The sequence below is a fragment of the Hemitrygon akajei genome, chromosome 26 (genome assembly GCF_048418815.1).
Source record: "Hemitrygon akajei chromosome 26, sHemAka1.3, whole genome shotgun sequence".
NCBI classification, from domain to species: domain Eukaryota; kingdom Metazoa; phylum Chordata; class Chondrichthyes; order Myliobatiformes; family Dasyatidae; genus Hemitrygon; species Hemitrygon akajei.
Window position 1 is genome coordinate 50,025,261 of NC_133149.1, and position 22,414 is coordinate 50,047,674.

At 54.7% G+C, this 22,414-nt stretch overlaps 1 protein-coding gene across 1 annotated transcript in view; it reads left to right on the top strand.

The window, feature by feature from the left end:
- Window positions 1-22,414, top strand: part of LOC140716970 (serine/threonine-protein kinase SIK2-like) — a 334,708-nt gene that overhangs the window by 191,814 nt on the left and 120,480 nt on the right. The window contains 1 exon segment of the mRNA XM_073030168.1: window positions 853-1,014. Coding sequence (XP_072886269.1) covers window positions 853-1,014 — 162 coding nt within the window.

The window sequence follows — 22,414 nt, forward strand, 5'->3', positions numbered from 1 at the left end:
AGTCTGACGGCCTGGTGGGAGAAGCTGTCCCGGAGCCTGTCGGTCCTGGCTTTTATGCTGCGGGACCGTTTCCCGGACGGTAGCAGCTGGAACAGTTTGTGTTCGGGGTGACTCGGGTCCCCAGTGATCCTTCGGGGCCCCTTTTTACACACCCGTCTCTGTAAATGTCCTGAATAGTGGGAAGTTCCTGTCCGCACCACTCTCTGCAGAGTCCTGCGATGGAGGGAGGTACAGTTCCCGTACCGGGCAGTGATATAGCCGGTCAGGATGCTCTCAATCGTGCCCCTGTAGAAAGTCCTGAGGATTTGGGGGCCCCCATACCAAACTTCCTCAACCGTCTGAGGTGAAAGAGGTGCTGTTGGGCCTTTCTCACCGCACAGCCGGTGTGTACAGACCACGTGAGATCCTCGGTGATGTGGATGCCGAGGAACTTAAAGCTGTTCACCCTCTCAACCCCAGATCCATTGATGTCAGGGGTTAGCCCGTCTCCATTCCTCCTGTAATCCACGACCAGCTCCTTTGTTTTCGTCACATTGAGGGAGGGGTTGTTTTCTTGACACCCCTGTGAGCTCGATTTCAACGTTTAAGAGAAGTTTGGATAGGTTCACGGATGGTAGGGGTACGGAGGGCTGTGGTCACGGTGCAGATTGATGGGCCAAAGGGCCTCTCTCTCTCTCTCTCTCTGTGCTGTACTTCTCTGTGACTCTCGTGTCGGAGGGGAGAACCTTATCGTTCCGGTCACCGAGCCCGTGTGCCGGGCGTCCTCCCCGGCGATCACGATTTCCGTGCTTTCTCTTTCAGAAAAGAAGGATGTGTGTGATTGCCTAACGACCTTTCTCCTTAACCTTTCAGATTACTTGGCAAACCAGGGCCGCCTGAGCGAGCTGGAGGCCAGGCGCAAGTTCTGGCAGATCCTCTCAGCGGTGGAGTACTGTCACGACCGCAAGATTGTCCACCGGGATCTGAAAGCTGAGAACCTGCTGTTGGACAGCAGCATGAACATTAAGATAGCAGGTGGGTGCCCAGGGCGCCGGGTGGCGAGAGCATACCGCATTCAGAGAGGAAAAAAAGCGCCTCTGGGGAACGCAGGACAGTCCGTGGTCTTCTGAAGTTTGACGCTGTTGACCGCGTACATTTGAAACGTTAACACCGGATGCGTTCCGCCTCCAGTGTCATTCGTGCGATCTCAGCATCTGTCGCAGAGTTACGGGCAAGTACAGCCCAGGAGCACATGCCCCTCGGCCCATCTAGTCTGTGCCAACACCATTTAAGCCGCCTACTCCCGTCGACCTGCACTGGGACCACAGCCCCTCACCGCCCGTCCAAACTTCTCCCAAACGTTCTGAGATCGAGCTCGCTTGGCACGGGCAGCTCGTTCCACGTTCCCACCGCCCTCCGAGTGAAGAGGGTGCTCCCCTCTAAACTTCGGAACCTTTCACCCTTGGGTGCTTTGGACTTCCAGCACCTGCAGACTGCCTCTTCTCAGAGGGTTAGAAAGCACCCTGTCCATGCCCTTCGTAATCTTGTTTATCAAATCTCCTCTCAGTGAAGTCCCAACCTGCTCAACCTTCCCTCATAACTCAGGTCCACCAGACCCAGCACCACCCCCGCATGATTTTCTCTGTGCTCTGTCGAACCTGTCTTCCCCTGACCAAAACTGCACACAGATACTCCCAGCGAGGCCCCACCAGCATCTTGTACAACTGCGACATGACGTCCCAGCTCCTGTCCCCCAGTAAAGAGTATGGGAGGGAACTGATTGGCAAGATCATGGATTCAAGGCAGAGGAAGGAGATGTAGAAATGAGATTTCTTTACACAGCTGGTGCTCCACTGCCTGGGGGGGGGTGGTGGTGACGAAATCCGATTTAATAGCCGTCCCTCAAACGGGTTTTAGTTAAGCGCTTGAAAAGCAAAACGTATTGAGCAGTTTGGCCAAGTGGCCTCCTGCAATGGTTTCCTCCTTGGCCGGTTCTTCCCGAGCACCTGCCCCACATCCCCTCTGCAGTCAGACTCCGAAAGCTTCGCTCGGGCTCCGGCCTGACAGCTGAAAGGCATTTACCGACGCAGTTGTGTCTGTGACCTTTCTTTTGGCAGAGAAAGGTCAGGAGTGTGAATTGTGCTTTGATTCAGCACTTCAAAGCGACTCCGGACCGGCTCCCTTTCACATTCGAAGGCTGGAAAAACCCAGGTTACCCCCCCCACCCCCCTTTGATTACAGCACGGGGGGGCCAAATGCTAAAAAGCCGAAAAGAAATAATCTGGAGCGGTTTAAATCTCGTGAAGATACAGCGTTGTTTGTGATCACAGTTTGTTTAATTGAGCCACCACTAGTGTGGAGAGGAAAGGGTGCAGTGAGAGGGGAGGGGGGGAGGAGGGAGGAGTCACACGGAGAGGTTAAGAGAAAACTTTCCTATTCTGCTATTAACTCTCACCCTCCTCTCTAAACACACACACTCACTCACACATTCATGCTCCCTCTCACTCTCTCACAGACACACACACACACTCACACAGACACACACACACACACACTCTCACAGACACACACACACACTCTCACAGACACACACACACACACACACTCACTCACACATTCATGCTCCCTCTCACTCTCTCACAGACACACACACACACATGCACGCGCACACACACACTCACACACACACATTCATGCTCCCTCTCACTCTCTCACACACACACACTCAGACACACACACACTCACAGACACACACACACATGCACACACACACGCATGCACACACACACTCAGACACACACACTCACAGACACTCACACACACACACACTCAGAAACACACACACACATTCATGCTCCCTCTCTCACACACTCTGTCACACACACACTCACACACACACACACACACACTCACACACACACACACAGACACACTCACTCACTCACTCACTCACTCACTCACTCACTCACTCACTCACACACACACACACTCACAGACACACACACTCACTCACTCACTCACTCACACAGACACACTCACTCACTCACACACACACACACTCACACACACTCACAGACTCACTCACTCACTCACGCACTCACACAGACACACACACTCACTCACTCACTCCAGGTAGTGTTTGCTAGCACATGGACTCAGTGAGACACTGTGAGTGAATGTTTCACCATTGGACGTTGACGATCGAATTGTTGAGCTACAGGAGTCTCTGGAGAATTGCCTGCAGGCTCACCTCGGGGTAGCTGTGAGCAGCAATCTGATTTGAATCTTAATTTTCTAGCATTAAATCTGACATTACCGCCTAACTGCAGCAACACATGCTTGCACGGCACCTCGAGCACAGCACGAGGGCCTGGGGGGGTCTCGACGGGAGCATTCTCAAAGAATGATTCCTACTGAGGCGTGTCAGAGAGGGCAAATGTCTTAAACGTTGGTTTAAAGGAAAGATAATCGCTCTGTTTGTCAACGATGCGTGTTTGGATTCAACAGGGAAATCGGGCAACTGGTGTAGGTTGAAAGCGTTGTCGCCATGGTAACGTGGGGAAACATGGCAGCCAGTTTCAGAGCGCCAGGGATCCACAGGCAAGGCCATTTCAAGCAGATAATCTAAGTGATGCTGGCTGAGGGGAGAAACACTGAGGGGAGCCCAGGGAGAAACCACCCTTGCCCCTGTTTGTGAGGCTTTCCCCCGAACCGGTGGGCAGAAACTCGGCTTTTGGGGCGTCCCTGAGAGGCAAAACCTGATAACAGAGCCCGCAGTTCGCGGAACGCAGGGCAGTACCGCGCCCGGGGAGGGGGGGGGGGGGGGGTGGGGGGAGGCCCTTCGGCCCACAGTGGCAGTCCCTGTCCCTTTTTTCAAATTCTTTATTTATGGAGGGACAGCTCGGTGTGGGCCCCACTGCCCAGGCTCATCGCGGGGCAGCCTGCGGTGACCAATTGACCTGCCAACCCTTGCGCCTCTGGACTGTGGGAGGAGACCCGCGCGGTCACGGGGCAGCGCGTGCAAAACTCCTCACGGGCAGCAGCAGCAATCCCTCCGTACCTCCCCTGCTCAGCCAGGTCTGACGAGATGCTCTTAAGTGCTGACGGAACCATCTGTTCCCAATGCTTTCCCGTCAACACGTTACAGCCCTCCGCCGGCCTGCGTCAGTAAAACCGCCCCCTTTAAACCTCTTCCCCTCTCGCTTCCCGACACGTTCACAAAGGGGTAGAGGACACTGGTGGCATGGCCTAGGACGTTAATATTTTCATATACCTCAGTCAGGTTTCCCTCCAGCCTAAGAAGCCCGAGAGAAAACAATCCACGCCTGTCCAATCCCTCCTTGCAGCAAATACCCTCTAATCCGGGCAGCATCTTGGCTAACCTCATCTACACCCTGTCCAAACACTCCGCCTCTCCAAGCGATGCAAACTCCAGAGCTACTCACCAACTTCCAACTGCTTAAATCACTGGAGCCTCAGGACCCACACCACCAGGTTCAGGAACAGGTATTACCCCTCAACCATCAGGAAGGAGGTACAGGAGCCTCAGGACCCACACCACCAGGTTCAGGGACAGTTATTACCCCTCAACCATCAGGAAGGAGGTACAGGAGTCTCAGGACCCACACCACCAGGTTCAGGAACAGTTATTACCCCTCAACCATCAGGAAGGAGGTACAGTAGCTACAGGACCCACACCACCGGGTTCAGGGACAGTTATTACCCCTCAACCATCAGGAAGGAGGTACAGGAGCCTCAGGACCCACACCACCGGGTTCAGAGACAGTTATCACCCCTCAACCATCAGGAAGGAGGTACGGGAGCCTCAGGACACATACCACCAGGTTCAGGGACAGTTATTACCCCTCAACCCTCAGGAAGGAGGTACAGGAGCTTCAGGACTCGCACCACCAGGTTCAGGAACAGTTATTACCCCTCAACCATCAGGAAGGAGGTACAGGAGCCTCAGGACTCCCACCACCAGGTTCAGGGACCGTTATCACCCCTCAACCATCAGGAAGGAGGTACAGGAGCCTCAGGACACACCACCAGGTTCAGGGACATTTACCCCTCAACCATCAGGAAGGAGGTACAGGAGCCTCAGGACCCACACCACCAGGTTCAGGAACAGTTATCACCCCTCAATCATCAAGAAGGAGGTACAGGAGCCTCAGGACCCACACCACCAGGTTCAGGAACAGTTTACACCTCAACCATCAGGAAGGAGGTACGAGAGCCTCAGGACCCACACCACCAGGTTCAGGAACAGTTATCACCCCTCAACCATCAGGAAGGAGGTACAGGAGCCTCAGGACCCACACCACCAGGTTCAGTGACAGTTATTACCCCTCAACCATCAGGAAGGAGGTACAGGAGCCTCAGGACCCACACCACCAGGTTCAGGGACAGTTATTACCCCTCAGCCATCAGAAGGAGGTACAGGAGCCTCAGGACTCGCACCACCAGGTTCAGGGACATTTACCCCTCAACCATCAGAAAGGAGGTACAGGAGCCTCAGGACCCACACCACCAGGTTCAGTGACAGTTATTACCCCTCAACCATCAGGAAGGAGGTACAGGAGCCTCAGGACCCACACCACCAGGTTCAGGGACAGTTATTACCACTCAACCATCAGGAAGGAGGTACAGGAGCCTCAGGACCCACACCACCAGGTTCAGGGACAGTTATCACCCCTCAACCATCAGGAAGGAGGTACAGGAGCCTCAGGACTCGCACCACCAGTTCAGGAACAGTTATTACCCCTCAACCATCAGGAAGGAGGTACAGGAGCCTCAGGACTCCCACCACCAGGTTCAGGGACAGTTATTACCCCCTCAACCATCAGGAAGGAGGTACAGGAGCCTGAGGTCCCACACCAACAGGTTCAGGGACAGTTATTACCCCTCAACCATCAGGAAGGAGGTACAGGAGCCTCAGGACCCCACACCACCAGGTTCAGGGACTGTTATTGCCCCTCAACCATCAGGGAGGAGGTACAGGAGCCTCAGGACACACACCACCAGGTTCAGGGATATTTACCCCTCAACCATCAGGAAGGAGGTACAGGAGCCTCAGGACCTACACCACCAGGTTCAGGGACAGTTATTACCCCTCAGCCTTCAGGAAGGAGGTACAGGAGCCTCAGGTACCACACCACCAGGTTCAGGAACTGTTATCACCCCTCAACCATCAGGAAGGAGGTACAGGAGCCTCAGGTCCCACACCACTAGGTTCATGGACAGTTATCACACCTCAACCATCAGGAAGCAGGTACAGGAGCCTCAGGACACACACCACCAAGTTCAGGGACAGTTATTACTCCTCAACCATCAGGAAGGAGTTGCAGGAGCCTCAGGACCCACACCACCAGGTTCAGGGACAGTTATTACCCCTCAGCCATCATGAAGGAGGTACAGGAGCCTCAGGACTCACACCACCAGGTTCAGGGACAGTTATTACCCCTCAACCATCAGGAAGGAGGTATGGGAGCCTCAGGCCCCACACCACCAGGTCCAGGGACAGTTATTACCCCTCAACCATCAGGAAGGAGGTACAGGAGCCTCAGGACTAACACCACCAGGTTCAGGGACAGTTATTACCCCTCAACCATCAGGAAGGAGGTACAGGAGCCTCAGGACCCACACCACCAGGTTCAGGGACAGTTATTACCCCTCAGCCATCAGGAAGGAGGTACAGGAGCCTCAGGACACATACCACCAGGTTCAGGAACAGTTATCACCCCTCAACCATCAGGAAGGAGGTACAGTAGCCTCAGGACCCACACCACCAGGTTCAGGGAGAGTTATTACCCCTCAACCATCAGGAAGGAGGTAAAGGAGCCTCAGGACCCACACCACCAGGTTCAGGAACAGTTATCACCCCTCAACCATCAGGAAGGAGGTACAGGAGCCTCAGGAATCACACTACCAGGTTCAGTGACAGTTATTACCCCTCAACCCTCAGGAAGGAGGTACAGGAGCTTCAGGACTCGCACCACCAGGTTCAGGAACAGTTATTACCCCTCAGCCATCAGGAAGGAGGTACAGGAGCCTCAGGACACATACCACCAGGTTCAGGAACAGTTATCACCCCTCAACCATCAGGAAGGAGGTACAGTAGCCTCAGGACCCACACCACCAGGTTCAGGGAGAGTTATTACACCTCAACCATCAGGAAGGAGGTAAAGGAGCCTCAGGACCCACACCACCAGGTTCAGGAACAGTTATCATCCCTCAACCATCAGGAAGGAGATACAGGAGCCTCAGGACTCACACTACCACCCCTCAACCCTCAGGAAGGAGGTCCAGGAGCTTCAGGACTCGCACCACCAGGTTCAGGAACAGTTATTACCCCTCAGCCATCAGGAAGGAGGTACAGGAGCCTCAGGACACATACCACCAGGTTCAGTGACAGTTATTACCCCTCAACCCTCAGGAAGGAGGTACAGGAGCCTCAGGACCCATACCACCAGGTTCAGGGACAGTAATATTACCCCTCAACCATCAGGAAGGAGGTACAGGAGCCTCAGGACTCACACCACCAGGTTCAGGGACAGTTATTACCCCTCAGCCATCAGGAAGGAGGTACAGGAGCCTCAGGACACATACCACCAGGTTCAGTGACAGTTATTACCCCTCAACCCTCAGGAAGGAGGTACAGGAGCTTCAGGACTCACACCACCAGGTTCAGGAACAGTTATTACCCCTCAACCATCAGGAAGGAGGTACAGGAGCCTCAGGACACACACCACCAGGTTCAGGGACATTTACCCCTCACCATCAGGAAGGAGGTACAGGAGCCTCAGGACCCACACCACCAGGTCAGGGACAGTTATTACCCCTCAGCCATCAGGAAGGAGGTACAGGAGCCTCAGACCCACACCACCAGGTTCAGGAACTGTTATCACCCCTCCAACCATTAGGAAGGAGGTACAGGAGCCTCAGGTCCCACACCACTAGGTTCAGGGACAGTTATCACCCCTCAACCATCAGGAAGGAGGTACAGGAGCCTCAGGACTCACACCACCAGGTTCAGGAACTGTTATCACCCCTCAACCATCAGGAAGGAGGTACAGGAGCCTCAGGACCCACACCACCAGGTCAGGAACTGTTATCACCCCTCAACCATCAGGAAGGAGGTACAGGAGCCTCAGGTCCCACACCACTAGGTTCAGGGACAGTTATTACCCCTCAACCATCAGGAAGGAGGTACAGGAGCCTCAGGACACACACCACCAAGTTCAGGGACAGTTATTACTCCTCAACCATCAGGAAGGAGGTACAGGAGCCTCAGGACCCACACCACCAGGTTCAGCAACAGTTATCACCCCATAACCATCAGGAAGTAGGTACAGGAGCCTCAGGACCCACACCACCAGATTCAGGGACAGTTATTACCCCTCAGCCATCAGGAAGGAGGTACTGGAGCCTCAGGACTCGCACCACCAGGTTCAGGGACATTTACCCCCTCAACCGTCAGAAAGGAGGTACAGGAGTCTCAGGACCCACACCACCAGGTTCAGGGACAGTTATTACCCCTCAACCATCAGGAAGGAGGTACAGGAGCCTCAGGACCCACACCACAGGTTCAGGGACAGTTTTTACCCCTCAACCCATCAGGAAGGAGGTACAGGAGCCTCAGGACCCACACCACCAGGTTCAGGGACAGTTATCACCCCTCAACCATCAGGAAGGAGGTACAGGAGCCTCAGGACTCTCACCACCAGTTTCAGACAGTTATCACCCCTCAACCATCAGGAAGGAGGTACAGGAGCCTCAGGTTCAGGAACAGTTATTACCTCTCAACCATCAGGAAGGAGGTACAGAGAGCCCCAGGACCCACACCACCGGGTTCAGGGACAGTTATCACCCCTCAACCATCAGGAAGGAGGTACAGGAGCCTCAGGACACATAGCACCAGGTTCAGGGACAGTTATTACCCCCTCAACCATCAGGAAGGAGGTACAGGAGCCTCAGGACCCACACCCCGAGTTCAGGGACAGTTATTACCCCTCAGCCATCAGAAGGAGGTACAGGAGCCTCAGGACTCGCACCACCAGGTTCAGGGACATTTACCCCCTCAACCATCAGAAAGGAGGTACAGGAGCCTCAGACCCACACCACCAGGTTCAGTGACAGTTATTACCCCTCAACCATCAGGAAGGAGGTACAGGAGCCTCAGGACCCACACCACCAGGTTCAGGGACAGTTATCACCCCTCAACCATCAGGAAGGAGGTACAGGAGCCTCAGGACTCGCACCACCAGGTTCAGGAACAGTTATTACCCCTCACCATCAGGAAGGAGGTACAGGAGCCTCAGGACTCCCACCACCAGGTTCAGGGACAGTTATCACCCCTCAACCATCAGGAAGGAGGTACAGGAGTCTCAGGACCCACACCACCAGGTGCAGGGACAGGTATCACCCCTCAACCATCAGGAAGGAGGTACAGGAGTCTCAGGACCCACACCACCAGGTTCAGAGACAGCTATTACCCCTCAACCATCAGGAAGGAGGTACAGGAGCCTCAGGACCCACACCACCAGGTTCAGGGACAGTTATCACCCCTCAACCATCAGGAAGGAGGTACGGAGCCTCAGGACCCACACCACCAGGTTCAGGGACAGTTATTACCCCTCAACCATCAGGAAGGAGGTACAGGAGCCTGAGGTCGCACAACAACAGTTCAGGGACAGTTATTACCCCTCAACCATCAGGAAGGAGGTACAGGAGCCTCACGACCCTACACCACCAGGTTCAGGGACTGTTATTGGCCCCTCAACCATCCAGGGAGGAGGTACAGGAGCTCAGGGACACACACCACCAGGTTCAGGGATATTTACCCCTCAACCATCAGGAAGGAGGTACAGGAGCCTCAGGACCTACACCACCAGGTTCAGGGACAGTTATTACCCCTCAGCCATCAGGAAGGAGGTACAGGAGCCTCAGGTACCACACCACCAGGTTCAGGAACTGTTATCACCACTCAACCATCAGGAAGGAGGTACAGGAGCCTCAGGTCCCACACCACTAGGTTCATGGACAGTTATCACACCTCAACCATCAGGAAGCAGGTACAGGAGCCTCAGGACACACACCACCAAGTTCAGGGACAGTTATTACTCCTCAACCATCAGGAAGGAGTTGCAGAGCCTCAGGACCCACACCACCAGGTTCAGGGACAGTTATTACCCCTCAGCCATCATGAAGGAGGTACAGGAGCCTCAGGACTCACACCACCAGGTTCAGGGACAGTTATTACCCCTCAACCATCAGGAAGGAGGTACGGGAGCCTCAGGCCCCACACCACCAGGTCCAGGGACAGTTATTACCCCTCAACCATCAGGAAGGAGGTACAGGAGCCTCAGGACTAACACCACCAGGTTCAGGGACAGTTATAACCCCTCAACCATCAGGAAGAGGTACAGGAGCCTCAGGACCCACACCACCAGGTTCAGGGACAGTTATTACCCCTCAGCCATCAGGAAGGAGGTACAGGAGCCTCAGGACACATACCACCAGGTTCAGGAACAGTTATCACCCCTCAACCATCAGGAAGGAGGTACAGTAGCCTCAGGACCCACACCACCAGGTTCAGGGAGAGTTATTACCCCCTCAACCATCAGAAGGAGGTAAAGGAGCCTCAGGACCCACACCACCAGGTTCTAGGAACAGTTATCACCCCTCAACCATCAGGAAGGAGGTACAGGAGCCTCAGGACCCACACCACCAGGTTCAGGACAGTTATTACCCCTCAGCCATCAGGAAGGAGGTACTGGAGCTCAGGACTCGCACCACCAGGTTCAGGGACATTTACCCCTCAACCGTCAGAAAGGGAGGTACAGGAGTCTCAGGACCCACACCACCCAGGTTCAGGGACAGTTATTACCCCTCAAACCATCAGGAAGGAGGTACAGGAGCCTCAGGACCCACACCACCAGGTTCAGGGACAGTTTTTACCCCTCAACCATCAGGAAGGAGGTACAGGAGCCTCAGGACCCACACCACCAGGTTCAGGGACAGTTATCACCCCTCAACCATCAGGAAGGAGGTACAGGAGCCTCAGGACTCTCACCACCAGTTTCAGGACAGTTATCACCCCTCAACCATCAGGAAGGAGGTACAGGAGCCTCAGGTTCAGGAACAGTTATTACCTCTCAACCATCAGGAAGGAGGTACAGAGGAGCCCCAGGACCCACACCACCGGGTTCAGGGACAGTTATCACCCCTCAACCATCAGGAAGGAGGTACAGAGCCTCAGGACACATAGCACCAGGTTCAGGGACAGTTATTACCCCCTCAACCATCAGGAAGGAGGTACAGGACCTCAGGACCCACACCACCGAGTTAAGGGACAGCTATTACCCCTCAGCCATCAGAAGGAGGTACAGGAGCCTCAGGACTCGCACCACCAGGTTCAGGGACATTTACCCCTCAACCATCAGAAAGGAGGTACAGGAGCCTCAGGACCCACACCACCAGGTTCAGTGACAGTTATTACCCCTCAACCATCAGGAAGGAGGTACAGGAGCCTCAGGACTCTCACCACCAGTTTCAGGACAGTTATCACCCCTCAACCATCAGGAAGGAGGTACAGGAGCCTCAGGTTCAGGAACAGTTATTACCTCTCAACCATCAGAAGGAGGTACAGAGGAGCCCAGGACCCACACCACCGGGTTCAGGGACATTTACCCCTCAACCATCAGAAAGGAGGTACAGGAGCCTCAGGACCCACACCCACCAGGTTCAGTGACAGTTATTACCCTCAACCATCAGGAAGGAGGTACAGGAGCCTCAGGACTCTCACCACCAGTTTCAGGACAGTTATCACCCCTCAACCATCAGGAAGGAGGTACAGGAGCCTCAGGTTCAGGAACAGTTATTACCTCTCAACCATCAGGAAGGAGGTACAGAGGAGCCCCCAGGACCCACACCACCGGGTTCAGGGACAGTTATCACCCCTCAACCATCAGGAAGGAGGTACAGGAGCCTCAGGACACATAGCACCAGGTTCAGGGACAGTTATTACCCCCTCAACCATCAGGAAGGAGGTACAGGAGCCTCAGGACCCACACCACCGAGTTCAGGGACAGTTATTACCCCTCAGCCATCAGAAGGAGGTACAGGAGCCTCAGGACTCGCACCACCAGGTTCAGGGACATTTACCCCTCAACCATCAGGAAGGAGGTACAGGAGCCTCAGACCCACACCACCAGGTTCAGGGACAGTTATTACCACTCAACCATCAGGAAGGAGGTACAGGAGCTTCAGGACCCCACACCACCAGGTTCAGGGACAGTTATCACCCCTCAACCATCAGGAAGGAGGTACAGGAGCCACAGGACTCGCACCACCAGGTTCAGGAACAGTTATCTACCCCTCAGCCATCAGGAAGGAGGTACAGGAGCCTCAGGACTCCACCACCAGGTTCAGGGACAGTTATCACCCCTCAACCATCAGGAAGGAGGTACAGGAGTCTCAGGACCCACACCACCAGGTGCAGGGACAGGTATCACCCCTCAACCATCAGGAAGGAGGTACAGGAGTCTCAGGACCCACACCACCAGGTTCAGAGACAGCTATTACCCCTCAACCATCAGGAAGGAGGTACAGGAGCCTCAGGACCCACACCACCAGGTTCAGGGACAGTTATCACCCCTCAACCATCAGAAAGGAGGTACAGGAGCCTCAGGACCCACACCACCAGGTTCAGTGACAGTTATTACCCCTCAACCATCAGGAAGGAGGTACAGGAGCCTCAGGACTCTCACCACCAGTTTCAGGACAGTTATCACCCCTCAACCATCAGGAAGGAGGTACAGGAGCCTCAGGTTCAGGAACAGTTATTACCTCTCAACCATCAGGAAGGAGGTACAGAGGAGCCCCAGGACCCACACCACCGGGTTCAGGGACAGTTATCACCCCTCAACCATCAGGAAGGAGGTACAGGAGCCTCAGGACACATAGCACCAGGTTCAGGGACAGTTATTACCCCCTCAACCATCAGGAAGGAGGTACAGGAGCCTCAGGGACCCACACCACCGAGTTCAGGGACAGTTATTACCCCTCAGCCATCAGAAGGAGGTACAGGAGCCTCAGGACTCGCACCACCAGGTTCAGGACATTTACCCCTCAACCATCAGGAAGGAGGTACAGGAGCCTCAGGACCCACACCACCAGGTTCAGGGACAGTTATTACCACTCAACCATCAGGAAGGAGGTACAGGAGCTTCAGGACCCACACCACCAGGTTCAGGGACAGTTACACCCTCAACCATCAGGAAGGAGGTACAGGAGCCTCAGGACTCGCACCACCAGGTTCAGGAACAGTTATTACCCCTCAGCCATCAGGAAGGAGGTACAGGAGCCTCAGGACTCCCACCACCAGGTTCAGGGACAGTTATCACCCCTCACCATCAGGAAGGAGGTACAGGAGTCTCAGGACCCACACCACCAGGTGCAGGGACAGGTATCACCCCTCAACCATCAGGAAGGAGGTACAGGAGTCTCAGGACCCACACCACCAGGTTCAGAGACAGCTATTACCCCTCAACCATCAGGAAGGAGGTACAGGAGCCTCAGGACCCACACCACCAGGTTCAGGGACAGTTATTACCCCTCAACCATCAGGAAGGAGGTACAGGAGCCTGAGGTCCCACACCAACAGGTTCAGGGACAGTTATTACCCCTCAACCATCAGGAAGGAGGTACAGGAGCCTCAGGACCCACACCACCAGGTTCAGGGACTGTTATTGCCCCTCAACCATCAGGGAGGAGGTACAGGAGCCTCAGGACACACACCACCAGGTTCAGGATATTTACCCCCTCAACCATCAGGAAGGAGGTACAGGAGCCTCAGGTCCTACACCACCAGGTTCAGGGACAGTTATTACCCCTCAGCCATCAGGAAGGAGGTACAGGAGCCTCAGGTACCACACCACCAGGTTCAGGAACTGTTATCACCCCTCAACCATCAGGAAGGAGGTACAGGAGCCTCAGGTCCCACACCACTAGGTTCATGGACAGTTATCACACCACAACCATCAGGAAGCAGGTACAGGAGCCTCAGGACACACACCACCAAGTTCAGGGACAGGTTATTACTCCTCAACCATCAGGAAGGAGTTGCAGGAGCCTCAGGACCCACACCACCAGGTTCAGGGACAGTTATTACCCCTCAGCCATCATGAAGGAGGTACAGGAGCCTCAGGACTCACACCACCAGGTTCAGGGACAGTTATTACCCCTCAACCATCAGGAAGGAGGTACGGGAGCCTCAGGCCCCACACCACCAGGTCCAGGGACAGTTATTACCCCTCACCATCAGGAAGGAGGTACAGGAGCCTCAGGACTAACACCACCAGGTTCAGGGACAGTTATTACCCCTCAACCATCAGGAAGGAGGTACAGGAGCCTCAGGACCCACACCACCAGGTTCAGGGACAGTTATTACCCCTCAGCCATCAGGAAGGAGGTACAGGAGCCTCAGGACACATACCACCAGGTTCAGGAACAGTTATCACCCCTCAACCATAAGGAAGGAGGTACAGTAGCCTCAGGACCCACACCACCAGGTTCAGGGAGAGTTATTACCCCTCAACCATCAGGAAGGAGGTAAAGGAGCCTCAGGACCCACACCACCAGGTTCAGGAACAGTTATCACCCCTCAACCATCAGGAAGGAGGTACAGGAGCCTCAGGACTCTCACCACCAGTTTCAGGACAGTTATCACCCCTCAACCATCAGGAAGGAGGTACAGGAGCCTCAGGTTCAGGAACAGTTATTACCTCTCAACCATCAGGAAGGAGGTACAGAGGAGCCCCAGGACCCACACCACCGGGTTCAGGGACAGTTATCACCCCTCAACCATCAGGAAGGAGGTACAGGAGCTCAGGACTAACACACCAGGTTCAGGGACAGTTATCACCCTTCAACCATCAGGGAGGAGGTACAGGAGCCTCAGGACTAACACCACCAGGTTCAGGGACAGTTATTACCCTCAACCATCAGGAAGGAGGTACAGGAGCCTCAGGACCCACACCACCAGGTTCAGGGACAGTTTCACCCTCACGATCAGGAAGGAGGTACAGGAGCCTCAGGACCCACACCACCAGGTTCAGGGACAGTTATCACCCCTCAACGATCAGGAAGAAGGTACAGGAGCCTCAGGACACATAGCACCAGGTTCAGCGACAGTTATTACCCCCCTCAACCATCAGGAAGGAGGTACAGGAGCCTCAGGACCCACACCACCAGGTTCAGCGACAGTTATTACCCCCTCAAACCATCAGGAAGGAGGTACAGGAGCCTCAGGACCACACACCGAGTTCAGGGACAGTTATTACCCCCTCAACCACAGGAAGGAGGTACAGGAGCTTCAGGACCCACACCATCGAGTTCAGGGACAGTTAATACCCCCTCAACCATCAGGAAGGAGGTACAAGAGCCTCAGATCCCACACTACCAGGTTCAGGGACAGTTATTACCCCTGAACCATCAGGAAGGAGGTACAGGAACCTCAGGACCCACACCACCAGGTTCAGGGAGAGTTATTACCCCTCAACCATCAGGAAGGAGGTACAGGAGCCTCAGGACCCACACCACCAGGTTCAGGAACAGTTATCACCCCTGAACCATCAGGAAGGAGGTACAGGAGCCTCAGGACTCACACTACCAGGTTCAGTGACAGTTATTACCCCTCAACCCTCAGGAAGGAGGTAGAGAGGCCTCAGGACCCACACCACGAGGTTCAGGGACATTTACCCCTCAACCATCAGGAAGGAGGTACAGGAGCCTCAGGACCCACACCACCAGGTTCAGGGACAGTTATTACCCCTCAGCCATCAGGAAGGAGGTACAGGAGCCTCAGGACCCACACCACCAGGTTCAGGAACTGTTATCACCCCTCAACCATCAGGAAGGAGGTACAGGAGCCTCAGGTCCCACACCACTAGGTTCAGGGACAGTTATCACCCCTCAACCATCAGGAAGGAGGTACAGGAGCCTCAGGACCCACACCACCAGGTTCAGGAACTGTTATCACCCCTCAACCATCAGGAAGGAGGTACAGGAGCCTCAGGACCCACACCACCAGGTTCAGGAACTGTTATCACCCCTCAACCATCAGGAAGGAGGTACAGGAGCCTCAGTTCCCACACCACTAGGTTCAGGGACAGTTATTACCCCTCAACCATCAGGAGGAGGTACAGGAGCCTCAGGACACACACCACCACGTTCAGGGACAGTTATTACTCCTCAACCATCAGGAAGGAGGAACAGGAGCCTCAGGACCCACACCACCAGGTTCAGCAACAGTTATCACCCCATAACCATCAGGAAGTAGGTACAGGATCCTCAGGACCCACACCACCAGGTTCAGGGACAGTTATTACCCCTCAGCCATCAGGAAGGAGGTACTGGAACCTCAGGACTCGCACCACCAGGTTCAGGGACATTTACCCCTCAACCGTCAGAAAGGAGGTACAGGAGTCTCAGGACCCACACCACCAGGTTCAGGGACAGTTATTACCCCTTAACCATCAGGAAGGAGGTACAGGAGCCTCAGGACCCACACCACCAGGTTCAGGGACAGTTTTTACCCCTCAACCATCAGGAAGGAGGTACAGGAGCCTCAGGACCCACACCACCAGGTTCAGGGACAGTTATCACCCCTCAACCATCAGGAAGGAGGTACAGGAGCCTCAGGACCCACACCACCAGTTTCAGGACAGTTATCACCCCTCAACCATCAGGAAGGAGGTACAGGAGCCTCAGGTTCAGGAACAGTTATTACCTCTCAACCATCAGGAAGGAGGTACAGGAGCCCCAGGACCCACACCACCAGGTTCAGGGACAGTTATCACCCCTCAACCATCAGGAGGGAGGTACAGGAGCCTCAGGACACACAACACCAGGTTCAGGGACAGTTATTACCCCCTCAACCATCAGGAAGGAGGTACAGGAGCCTCAGGACCCACACCACCGAGTTCAGGGACAGTTATTACCCCCTCAACCATCAGGAAGGAGGTACAGGAGCTTCAGGACCCCACACCACCGAGTTCAGGGACAGTTATACCCCCTCAACCATCAGGAAGGAGGTACAAGAGCCTCAGATCCACACCACCAGGTTCAGGGACAGTTATTACCCCTCAACCATCAGGAAGGAGGTACAGGAGCCTCAGGCCCACACCACCAGGTTCAGAAACAGTTATTACCCCTCAACCATCAGGAAGGAGGTACAGGAGCCTCAGGACTCCGCACCACCAGGTTCAGGAACAGTTATTACCCCTCAACCATCAGGAAGGAGGTACAGGAGCCTCAGGACCCACACCACCAGGTTCAGGGACAGTTATTACCCCTCAAACATCGGGAAGGAGGTACAGGAGCCTCAGGACCCGCACCACCAGGTTCAGGGACAGTTATTACCCCTCAACCATCAGGAAGGAGGTACAGGAGCTTCAGGACCCACACCACCGAGTTCAGGGACAGTTATTACCCCCTCAACCATCAGGAAGGAGGTACAAGAGCCTCAGATCCCACACCACCAGGTTCAGAGACAGTAATTACCCTTCAACCATCAGGAAGGAGGTACAGGAGCCTCAGGACCCACACCACCAGGTTCAGGGACAGTTATTACCCCTCAGCCATCAGGAAGGAGGTACAGGAGTCTCAGGACCCACACCACCAGGTTCAGGGTCAGTTATCACCTCCAAACCATCAGGAAGGAGGTACAGGAACCTCAGGACCCACACCACCAGGTTCAGGGACAGTTATCACCCCTCAACCATCAGGAAGGAGGTACAGGAGTCTCAGGACCCACACCACCGGGTTCAGGGACAGTTATTACCCGTCAACCATCAGGAAGGAGGTACACGGAGCCTCAGGACTCACACCACCAGGTTCAGGAACAGTTATCACCCCTCAACCATCAGGAAGGAGATACAGGAGCCTCAGGACCCACACCACCAGGTTCAGGAACAGGTTAATCACCCCTCAACCATCAGGAAGGAGATACAGGAGTCCTCAGGACTCACACCACCAGGTTCAGGACAGTTATCATCCCTCAACCATCAGGAAGGAGGTACAGGAGTCTCAGGACCCACACCACCAGTTTCAGGGACAGTTATTACCCTCAACCATCAGGAAGGAGGTACAGGAGCCTCAGGAATCACACAACCAGGTTCAGGAACAGTTATCACCCCTCAACCATCAGGAAGGAGGTACAGGAGCCTCAGGACTCACACCACCAGGTTCAGGAACAGTTATCACCCCTCAACCATCAGGAAGGAGATACAGGAGCCTCAGGACCCACACCACCAGTTTCAGGGACAGTTATCACCCCTCAACCATCAGGAAGGAGGTACAGGTGCCTCAGGACCCACACCACCAGGTTCAGGGACAGTTATTACCCCTCAACCATCAGGAAGGAGGTACAGGAGCCTCAGGACCCACACCACCGAGTTCAGGGACAGTTATTACCCCCTCAACAATCAGGAAGGAGGTACAGGAGCTTCAGGACCCACACCACCGAGTTCAGGGACAGTTATTACCCCCTCAACCATCAGGAAGGAGGTACAAGAGCCTCAGATCCCACACCACCAGGTTCAGGGACAGTTTATTACCCCTCAACCATCAGGAAGGAGGTACAGGAGCCTCAGGACTTGCACCACCAGGTTCAGAAACAGTTATTACCCCTCAACCATCAGGAAGGAGGTACAGGAGCCTCAGGACTCGCACCACCAGGTTCAGGAACAGTTATTACCCCTCAACCATCAGGAAGGAGGTACAGGAGCCTCAGGACCCACACACCAGGTTCAGGAACTGTTATCACCCCTCAACCATCAGGAAGGAGGTACAGGAGCCTCAGGTCCCACACCACTAGGTTCAGGGACAGTTATCACCCCTCAACCATCAGGAAGGAGGTACAGGAGCCTCAGGTTCAGGAACAGTTATTACCTCTCAACCATCAGGAAGGAGGTACAGAGGAGCCCCAGGACCCACACCACCGGGTTCAGGGACAGTTATCACCCCTCAACCATCAGGAAGGAGGTACAGGAGCCTCAGGACTAACACCACCAGGTTCAGGGACTGTTATTGCCCCTCAACCATCAGGGAGGAGGTACAGGAGCCTCAGGACACACACCACCAGGTTCAGGGATATTTACCCCTCAACCATCAGGAAGGAGGTACAGGAGCCTCAGGTCCTACACCACCAGGTTCAGGGACAGTTATTACCCCTCAGCCATCAGGAAGGAGGTACAGGAGCCTCAGGTACCACACCACCAGGTTCAGGAACTGTTATCACCCCTCAACCATCAGGAAGGAGGTACAGGAGCCTCAGGTCCCACACCACTAGGTTCATGGACAGTTATCACACCACAACCATCAGGAAGCAGGTACAGGAGCCTCAGGACACACACCACCAAGTTCAGGGACAGTTATTACTCCTCAAACCATCAGGAAGGAGTTGCAGGAGCCTCAGGACCCACACCACCAGGTTCAGGGACAGTTATACCCCTCAGCCATCATGAAGGAGGTACAGGAGCCTCAGGACTCACACCACCAGGTTCAGGGACAGTTATTACCCCTCAACCATCAGGAAGGAGGTACGGGAGCCTCAGGCCCCACACCACCAGGTCCAGGGACAGTTATTACCCCTCAACCATCAGGAAGGAGGTACAGGAGCCTCAGGACTAACACCACCAGGTTCAGGGACAGTTATTACCCCTCAACCATCAGGAAGGAGGTACAGGAGCCTCAGGACCCACACCACCAGGTTCAGGGACAGTTATTACCCCTCAGCCATCAGGAAGGAGGTACAGGAGCCTCAGACACATACCACCAGGTTCAGGAACAGTTATCACCCCTCAACCATAAGGAAGGAGGTACAGTAGCCTCAGGACCCACACCACCAGGTTCAGGGAGAGTTATTACCCCTCAACCATCAGGAAGGAGGTAAAGGAGCCTCAGGACCCACACCACCAGGTTCAGGAACAGTTATCACCCCTCAACCATCAGGAAGGAGGTACAGGAGCCTCAGGACTCTCACCACCAGTTTCAGGACAGTTATCACCCCTCAACCATCAGGAAGGAGGTACAGGAGCCTCAGGTTCAGGAACAGTTATTACCTCTCAACCATCAGGAAGGAGGTACAGAGGAGCCCCAGGACCCACACCACCGGGTTCAGGGACAGTTATCACCCCTCAACCATCAGGAAGGAGGTACAGGAGCCTCAGGACTAACACCACCAGGTTCAGGGACAGTTATTACCCCTCAACCATCAGGAAGGAGGTACAGGAGCCTCAGGACCCACACCACCAGGTTCAGGGACAGTTATCACCCCTCAACGATCAGGAAGGAGGTACAGGAGCCTCAGGACACATAGCACCAGGTTCAGGGACAGTTATTACCCCCTCAACCATCAGGAAGGAGGTACAGGAGCCTCAGGACCCACAACACCGAGTTCAGGGACAGTTATTACCCCCTCAACCATCAGGAAGGAGGTACAGGAGCTTCAGGACCCACACCATCGAGTTCAGGGACAGTTAATACCCCCTCAACCATCAGGAAGGAGGTACAAGAGCCTCAGATCCCACACTACCAGGTTCAGGGACAGTTATTACCCCTGAACCATCAGGAAGGAGGTACAGGAACCTCAGGACCCACACCACCAGGTTCAGGAGAGTTATTACCCCTCAACCATCAGGAAGGAGGTACAGGAGCCTCAGGACCCACACCACCAGGTCAGGAACAGTTATCACCCCTGAACCATCAGGAAGGAGGTACAGGAGCCTCAGGACTCACACTACCAGGTTCAGTGACAGTTATTACCCCTCAACCCTCAGGAAGGAGGTAGAGAGGCCTCAGGACCCACACCACGAGGTTCAGGGACATTTACCCCTCAACCATCAGGAAGGAGGTACAGGAGCCTCAGGACCCACACCACCAGGTTCAGGGACAGTTATTACCCCTCAGCCATCAGGAAGGAGGTACAGGAGCCTCAGGACCCACACCACCAGGTTCAGGAACTGTTATCACCCCTCAACCATCAGGAAGGAGGTACAGGAGCCTCAGGTCCCACACCACTAGGTTCAGGGACAGTTATCACCCCTCAACCATCAGGAAGGAGGTACAGGAGCCTCAGGACCCACACCACCAGGTTCAGGAACTGTTATCACCCCTCAACCATCAGGAAGGAGGTACAGGAGCCTCAGGACCCACACCACCAGGTTCAGGAACTGTTATCACCCCTCAACCATCAGGAAGGAGGTACAGGAGCCTCAGTTCCCACACCACTAGGTTCAGGGACAGTTATTACCCCTCAACCATCAGGAAGGAGGTACAGGAGCCTCAGGACACACACCACCACGTTCAGGGACAGTTATTACTCCTCAACCATCAGGAAGGAGGAACAGGAGCCTCAGGACCCACACCACCAGGTTCAGCAACAGTTATCACCCCATAACCATCAGGAAGTAGGTACAGGATCCTCAGGACCCACACCACCAGGTTCAGGGACAGTTATTACCCCTCAGCCATCAGGAAGGAGGTACTGGAACCTCAGGACTCGCACCACCAGGTTCAGGGACATTTACCCCTCAACCGTCAGAAAGGAGGTACAGGAGTCTCAGGACCCACACCACCAGGTTCAGGGACAGTTATTACCCCTTAACCATCAGGAAGGAGGTACAGGAGCCTCAGGACCCACACCACCAGGTTCAGGGACAGTTTTTACCCCTCAACCATCAGGAAGGAGGTACAGGAGCCTCAGGACCCACACCACCAGGTTCAGGGACAGTTATCACCCCTCAACCATCAGGAAGGAGGTACAGGAGCCTCAGGACCCACACCACCAGTTTCAGGACAGTTATCACCCCTCAACCATCAGGAAGGAGGTACAGGAGCCTCAGGTTCAGGAACAGTTATTACCTCTCAACCATCAGGAAGGAGGTACAGGAGCCCCAGGACCCACACCACCAGGTTCAGGGACAGTTATCACCCCTCAACCATCAGGAGGGAGGTACAGGAGCCTCAGGACACACAACACCAGGTTCAGGGACAGTTATTACCCCCTCAACCATCAGGAAGGAGGTACAGGAGCCTCAGGACCCACACCACCGAGTTCAGGGACAGTTATTACCCCCTCAACCATCAGGAAGGAGGTACAGGAGCTTCAGGACCCACACCACCGAGTTCAGGGACAGTTATTACCCCCTCAACCATCAGGAAGGAGGTACAAGAGCCTCAGATCCCACACCACCAGGTTCAGGGACAGTTATTACCCCTCAACCATCAGGAAGGAGGTACAGGAGCCTCAGGGCCCACACCACCAGGTTCAGAAACAGTTATTACCCCTCAACCATCAGGAAGGAGGTACAGGAGCCTCAGGACTCGCACCACCAGGTTCAGGAACAGTTATTACCCCTCAACCATCAGG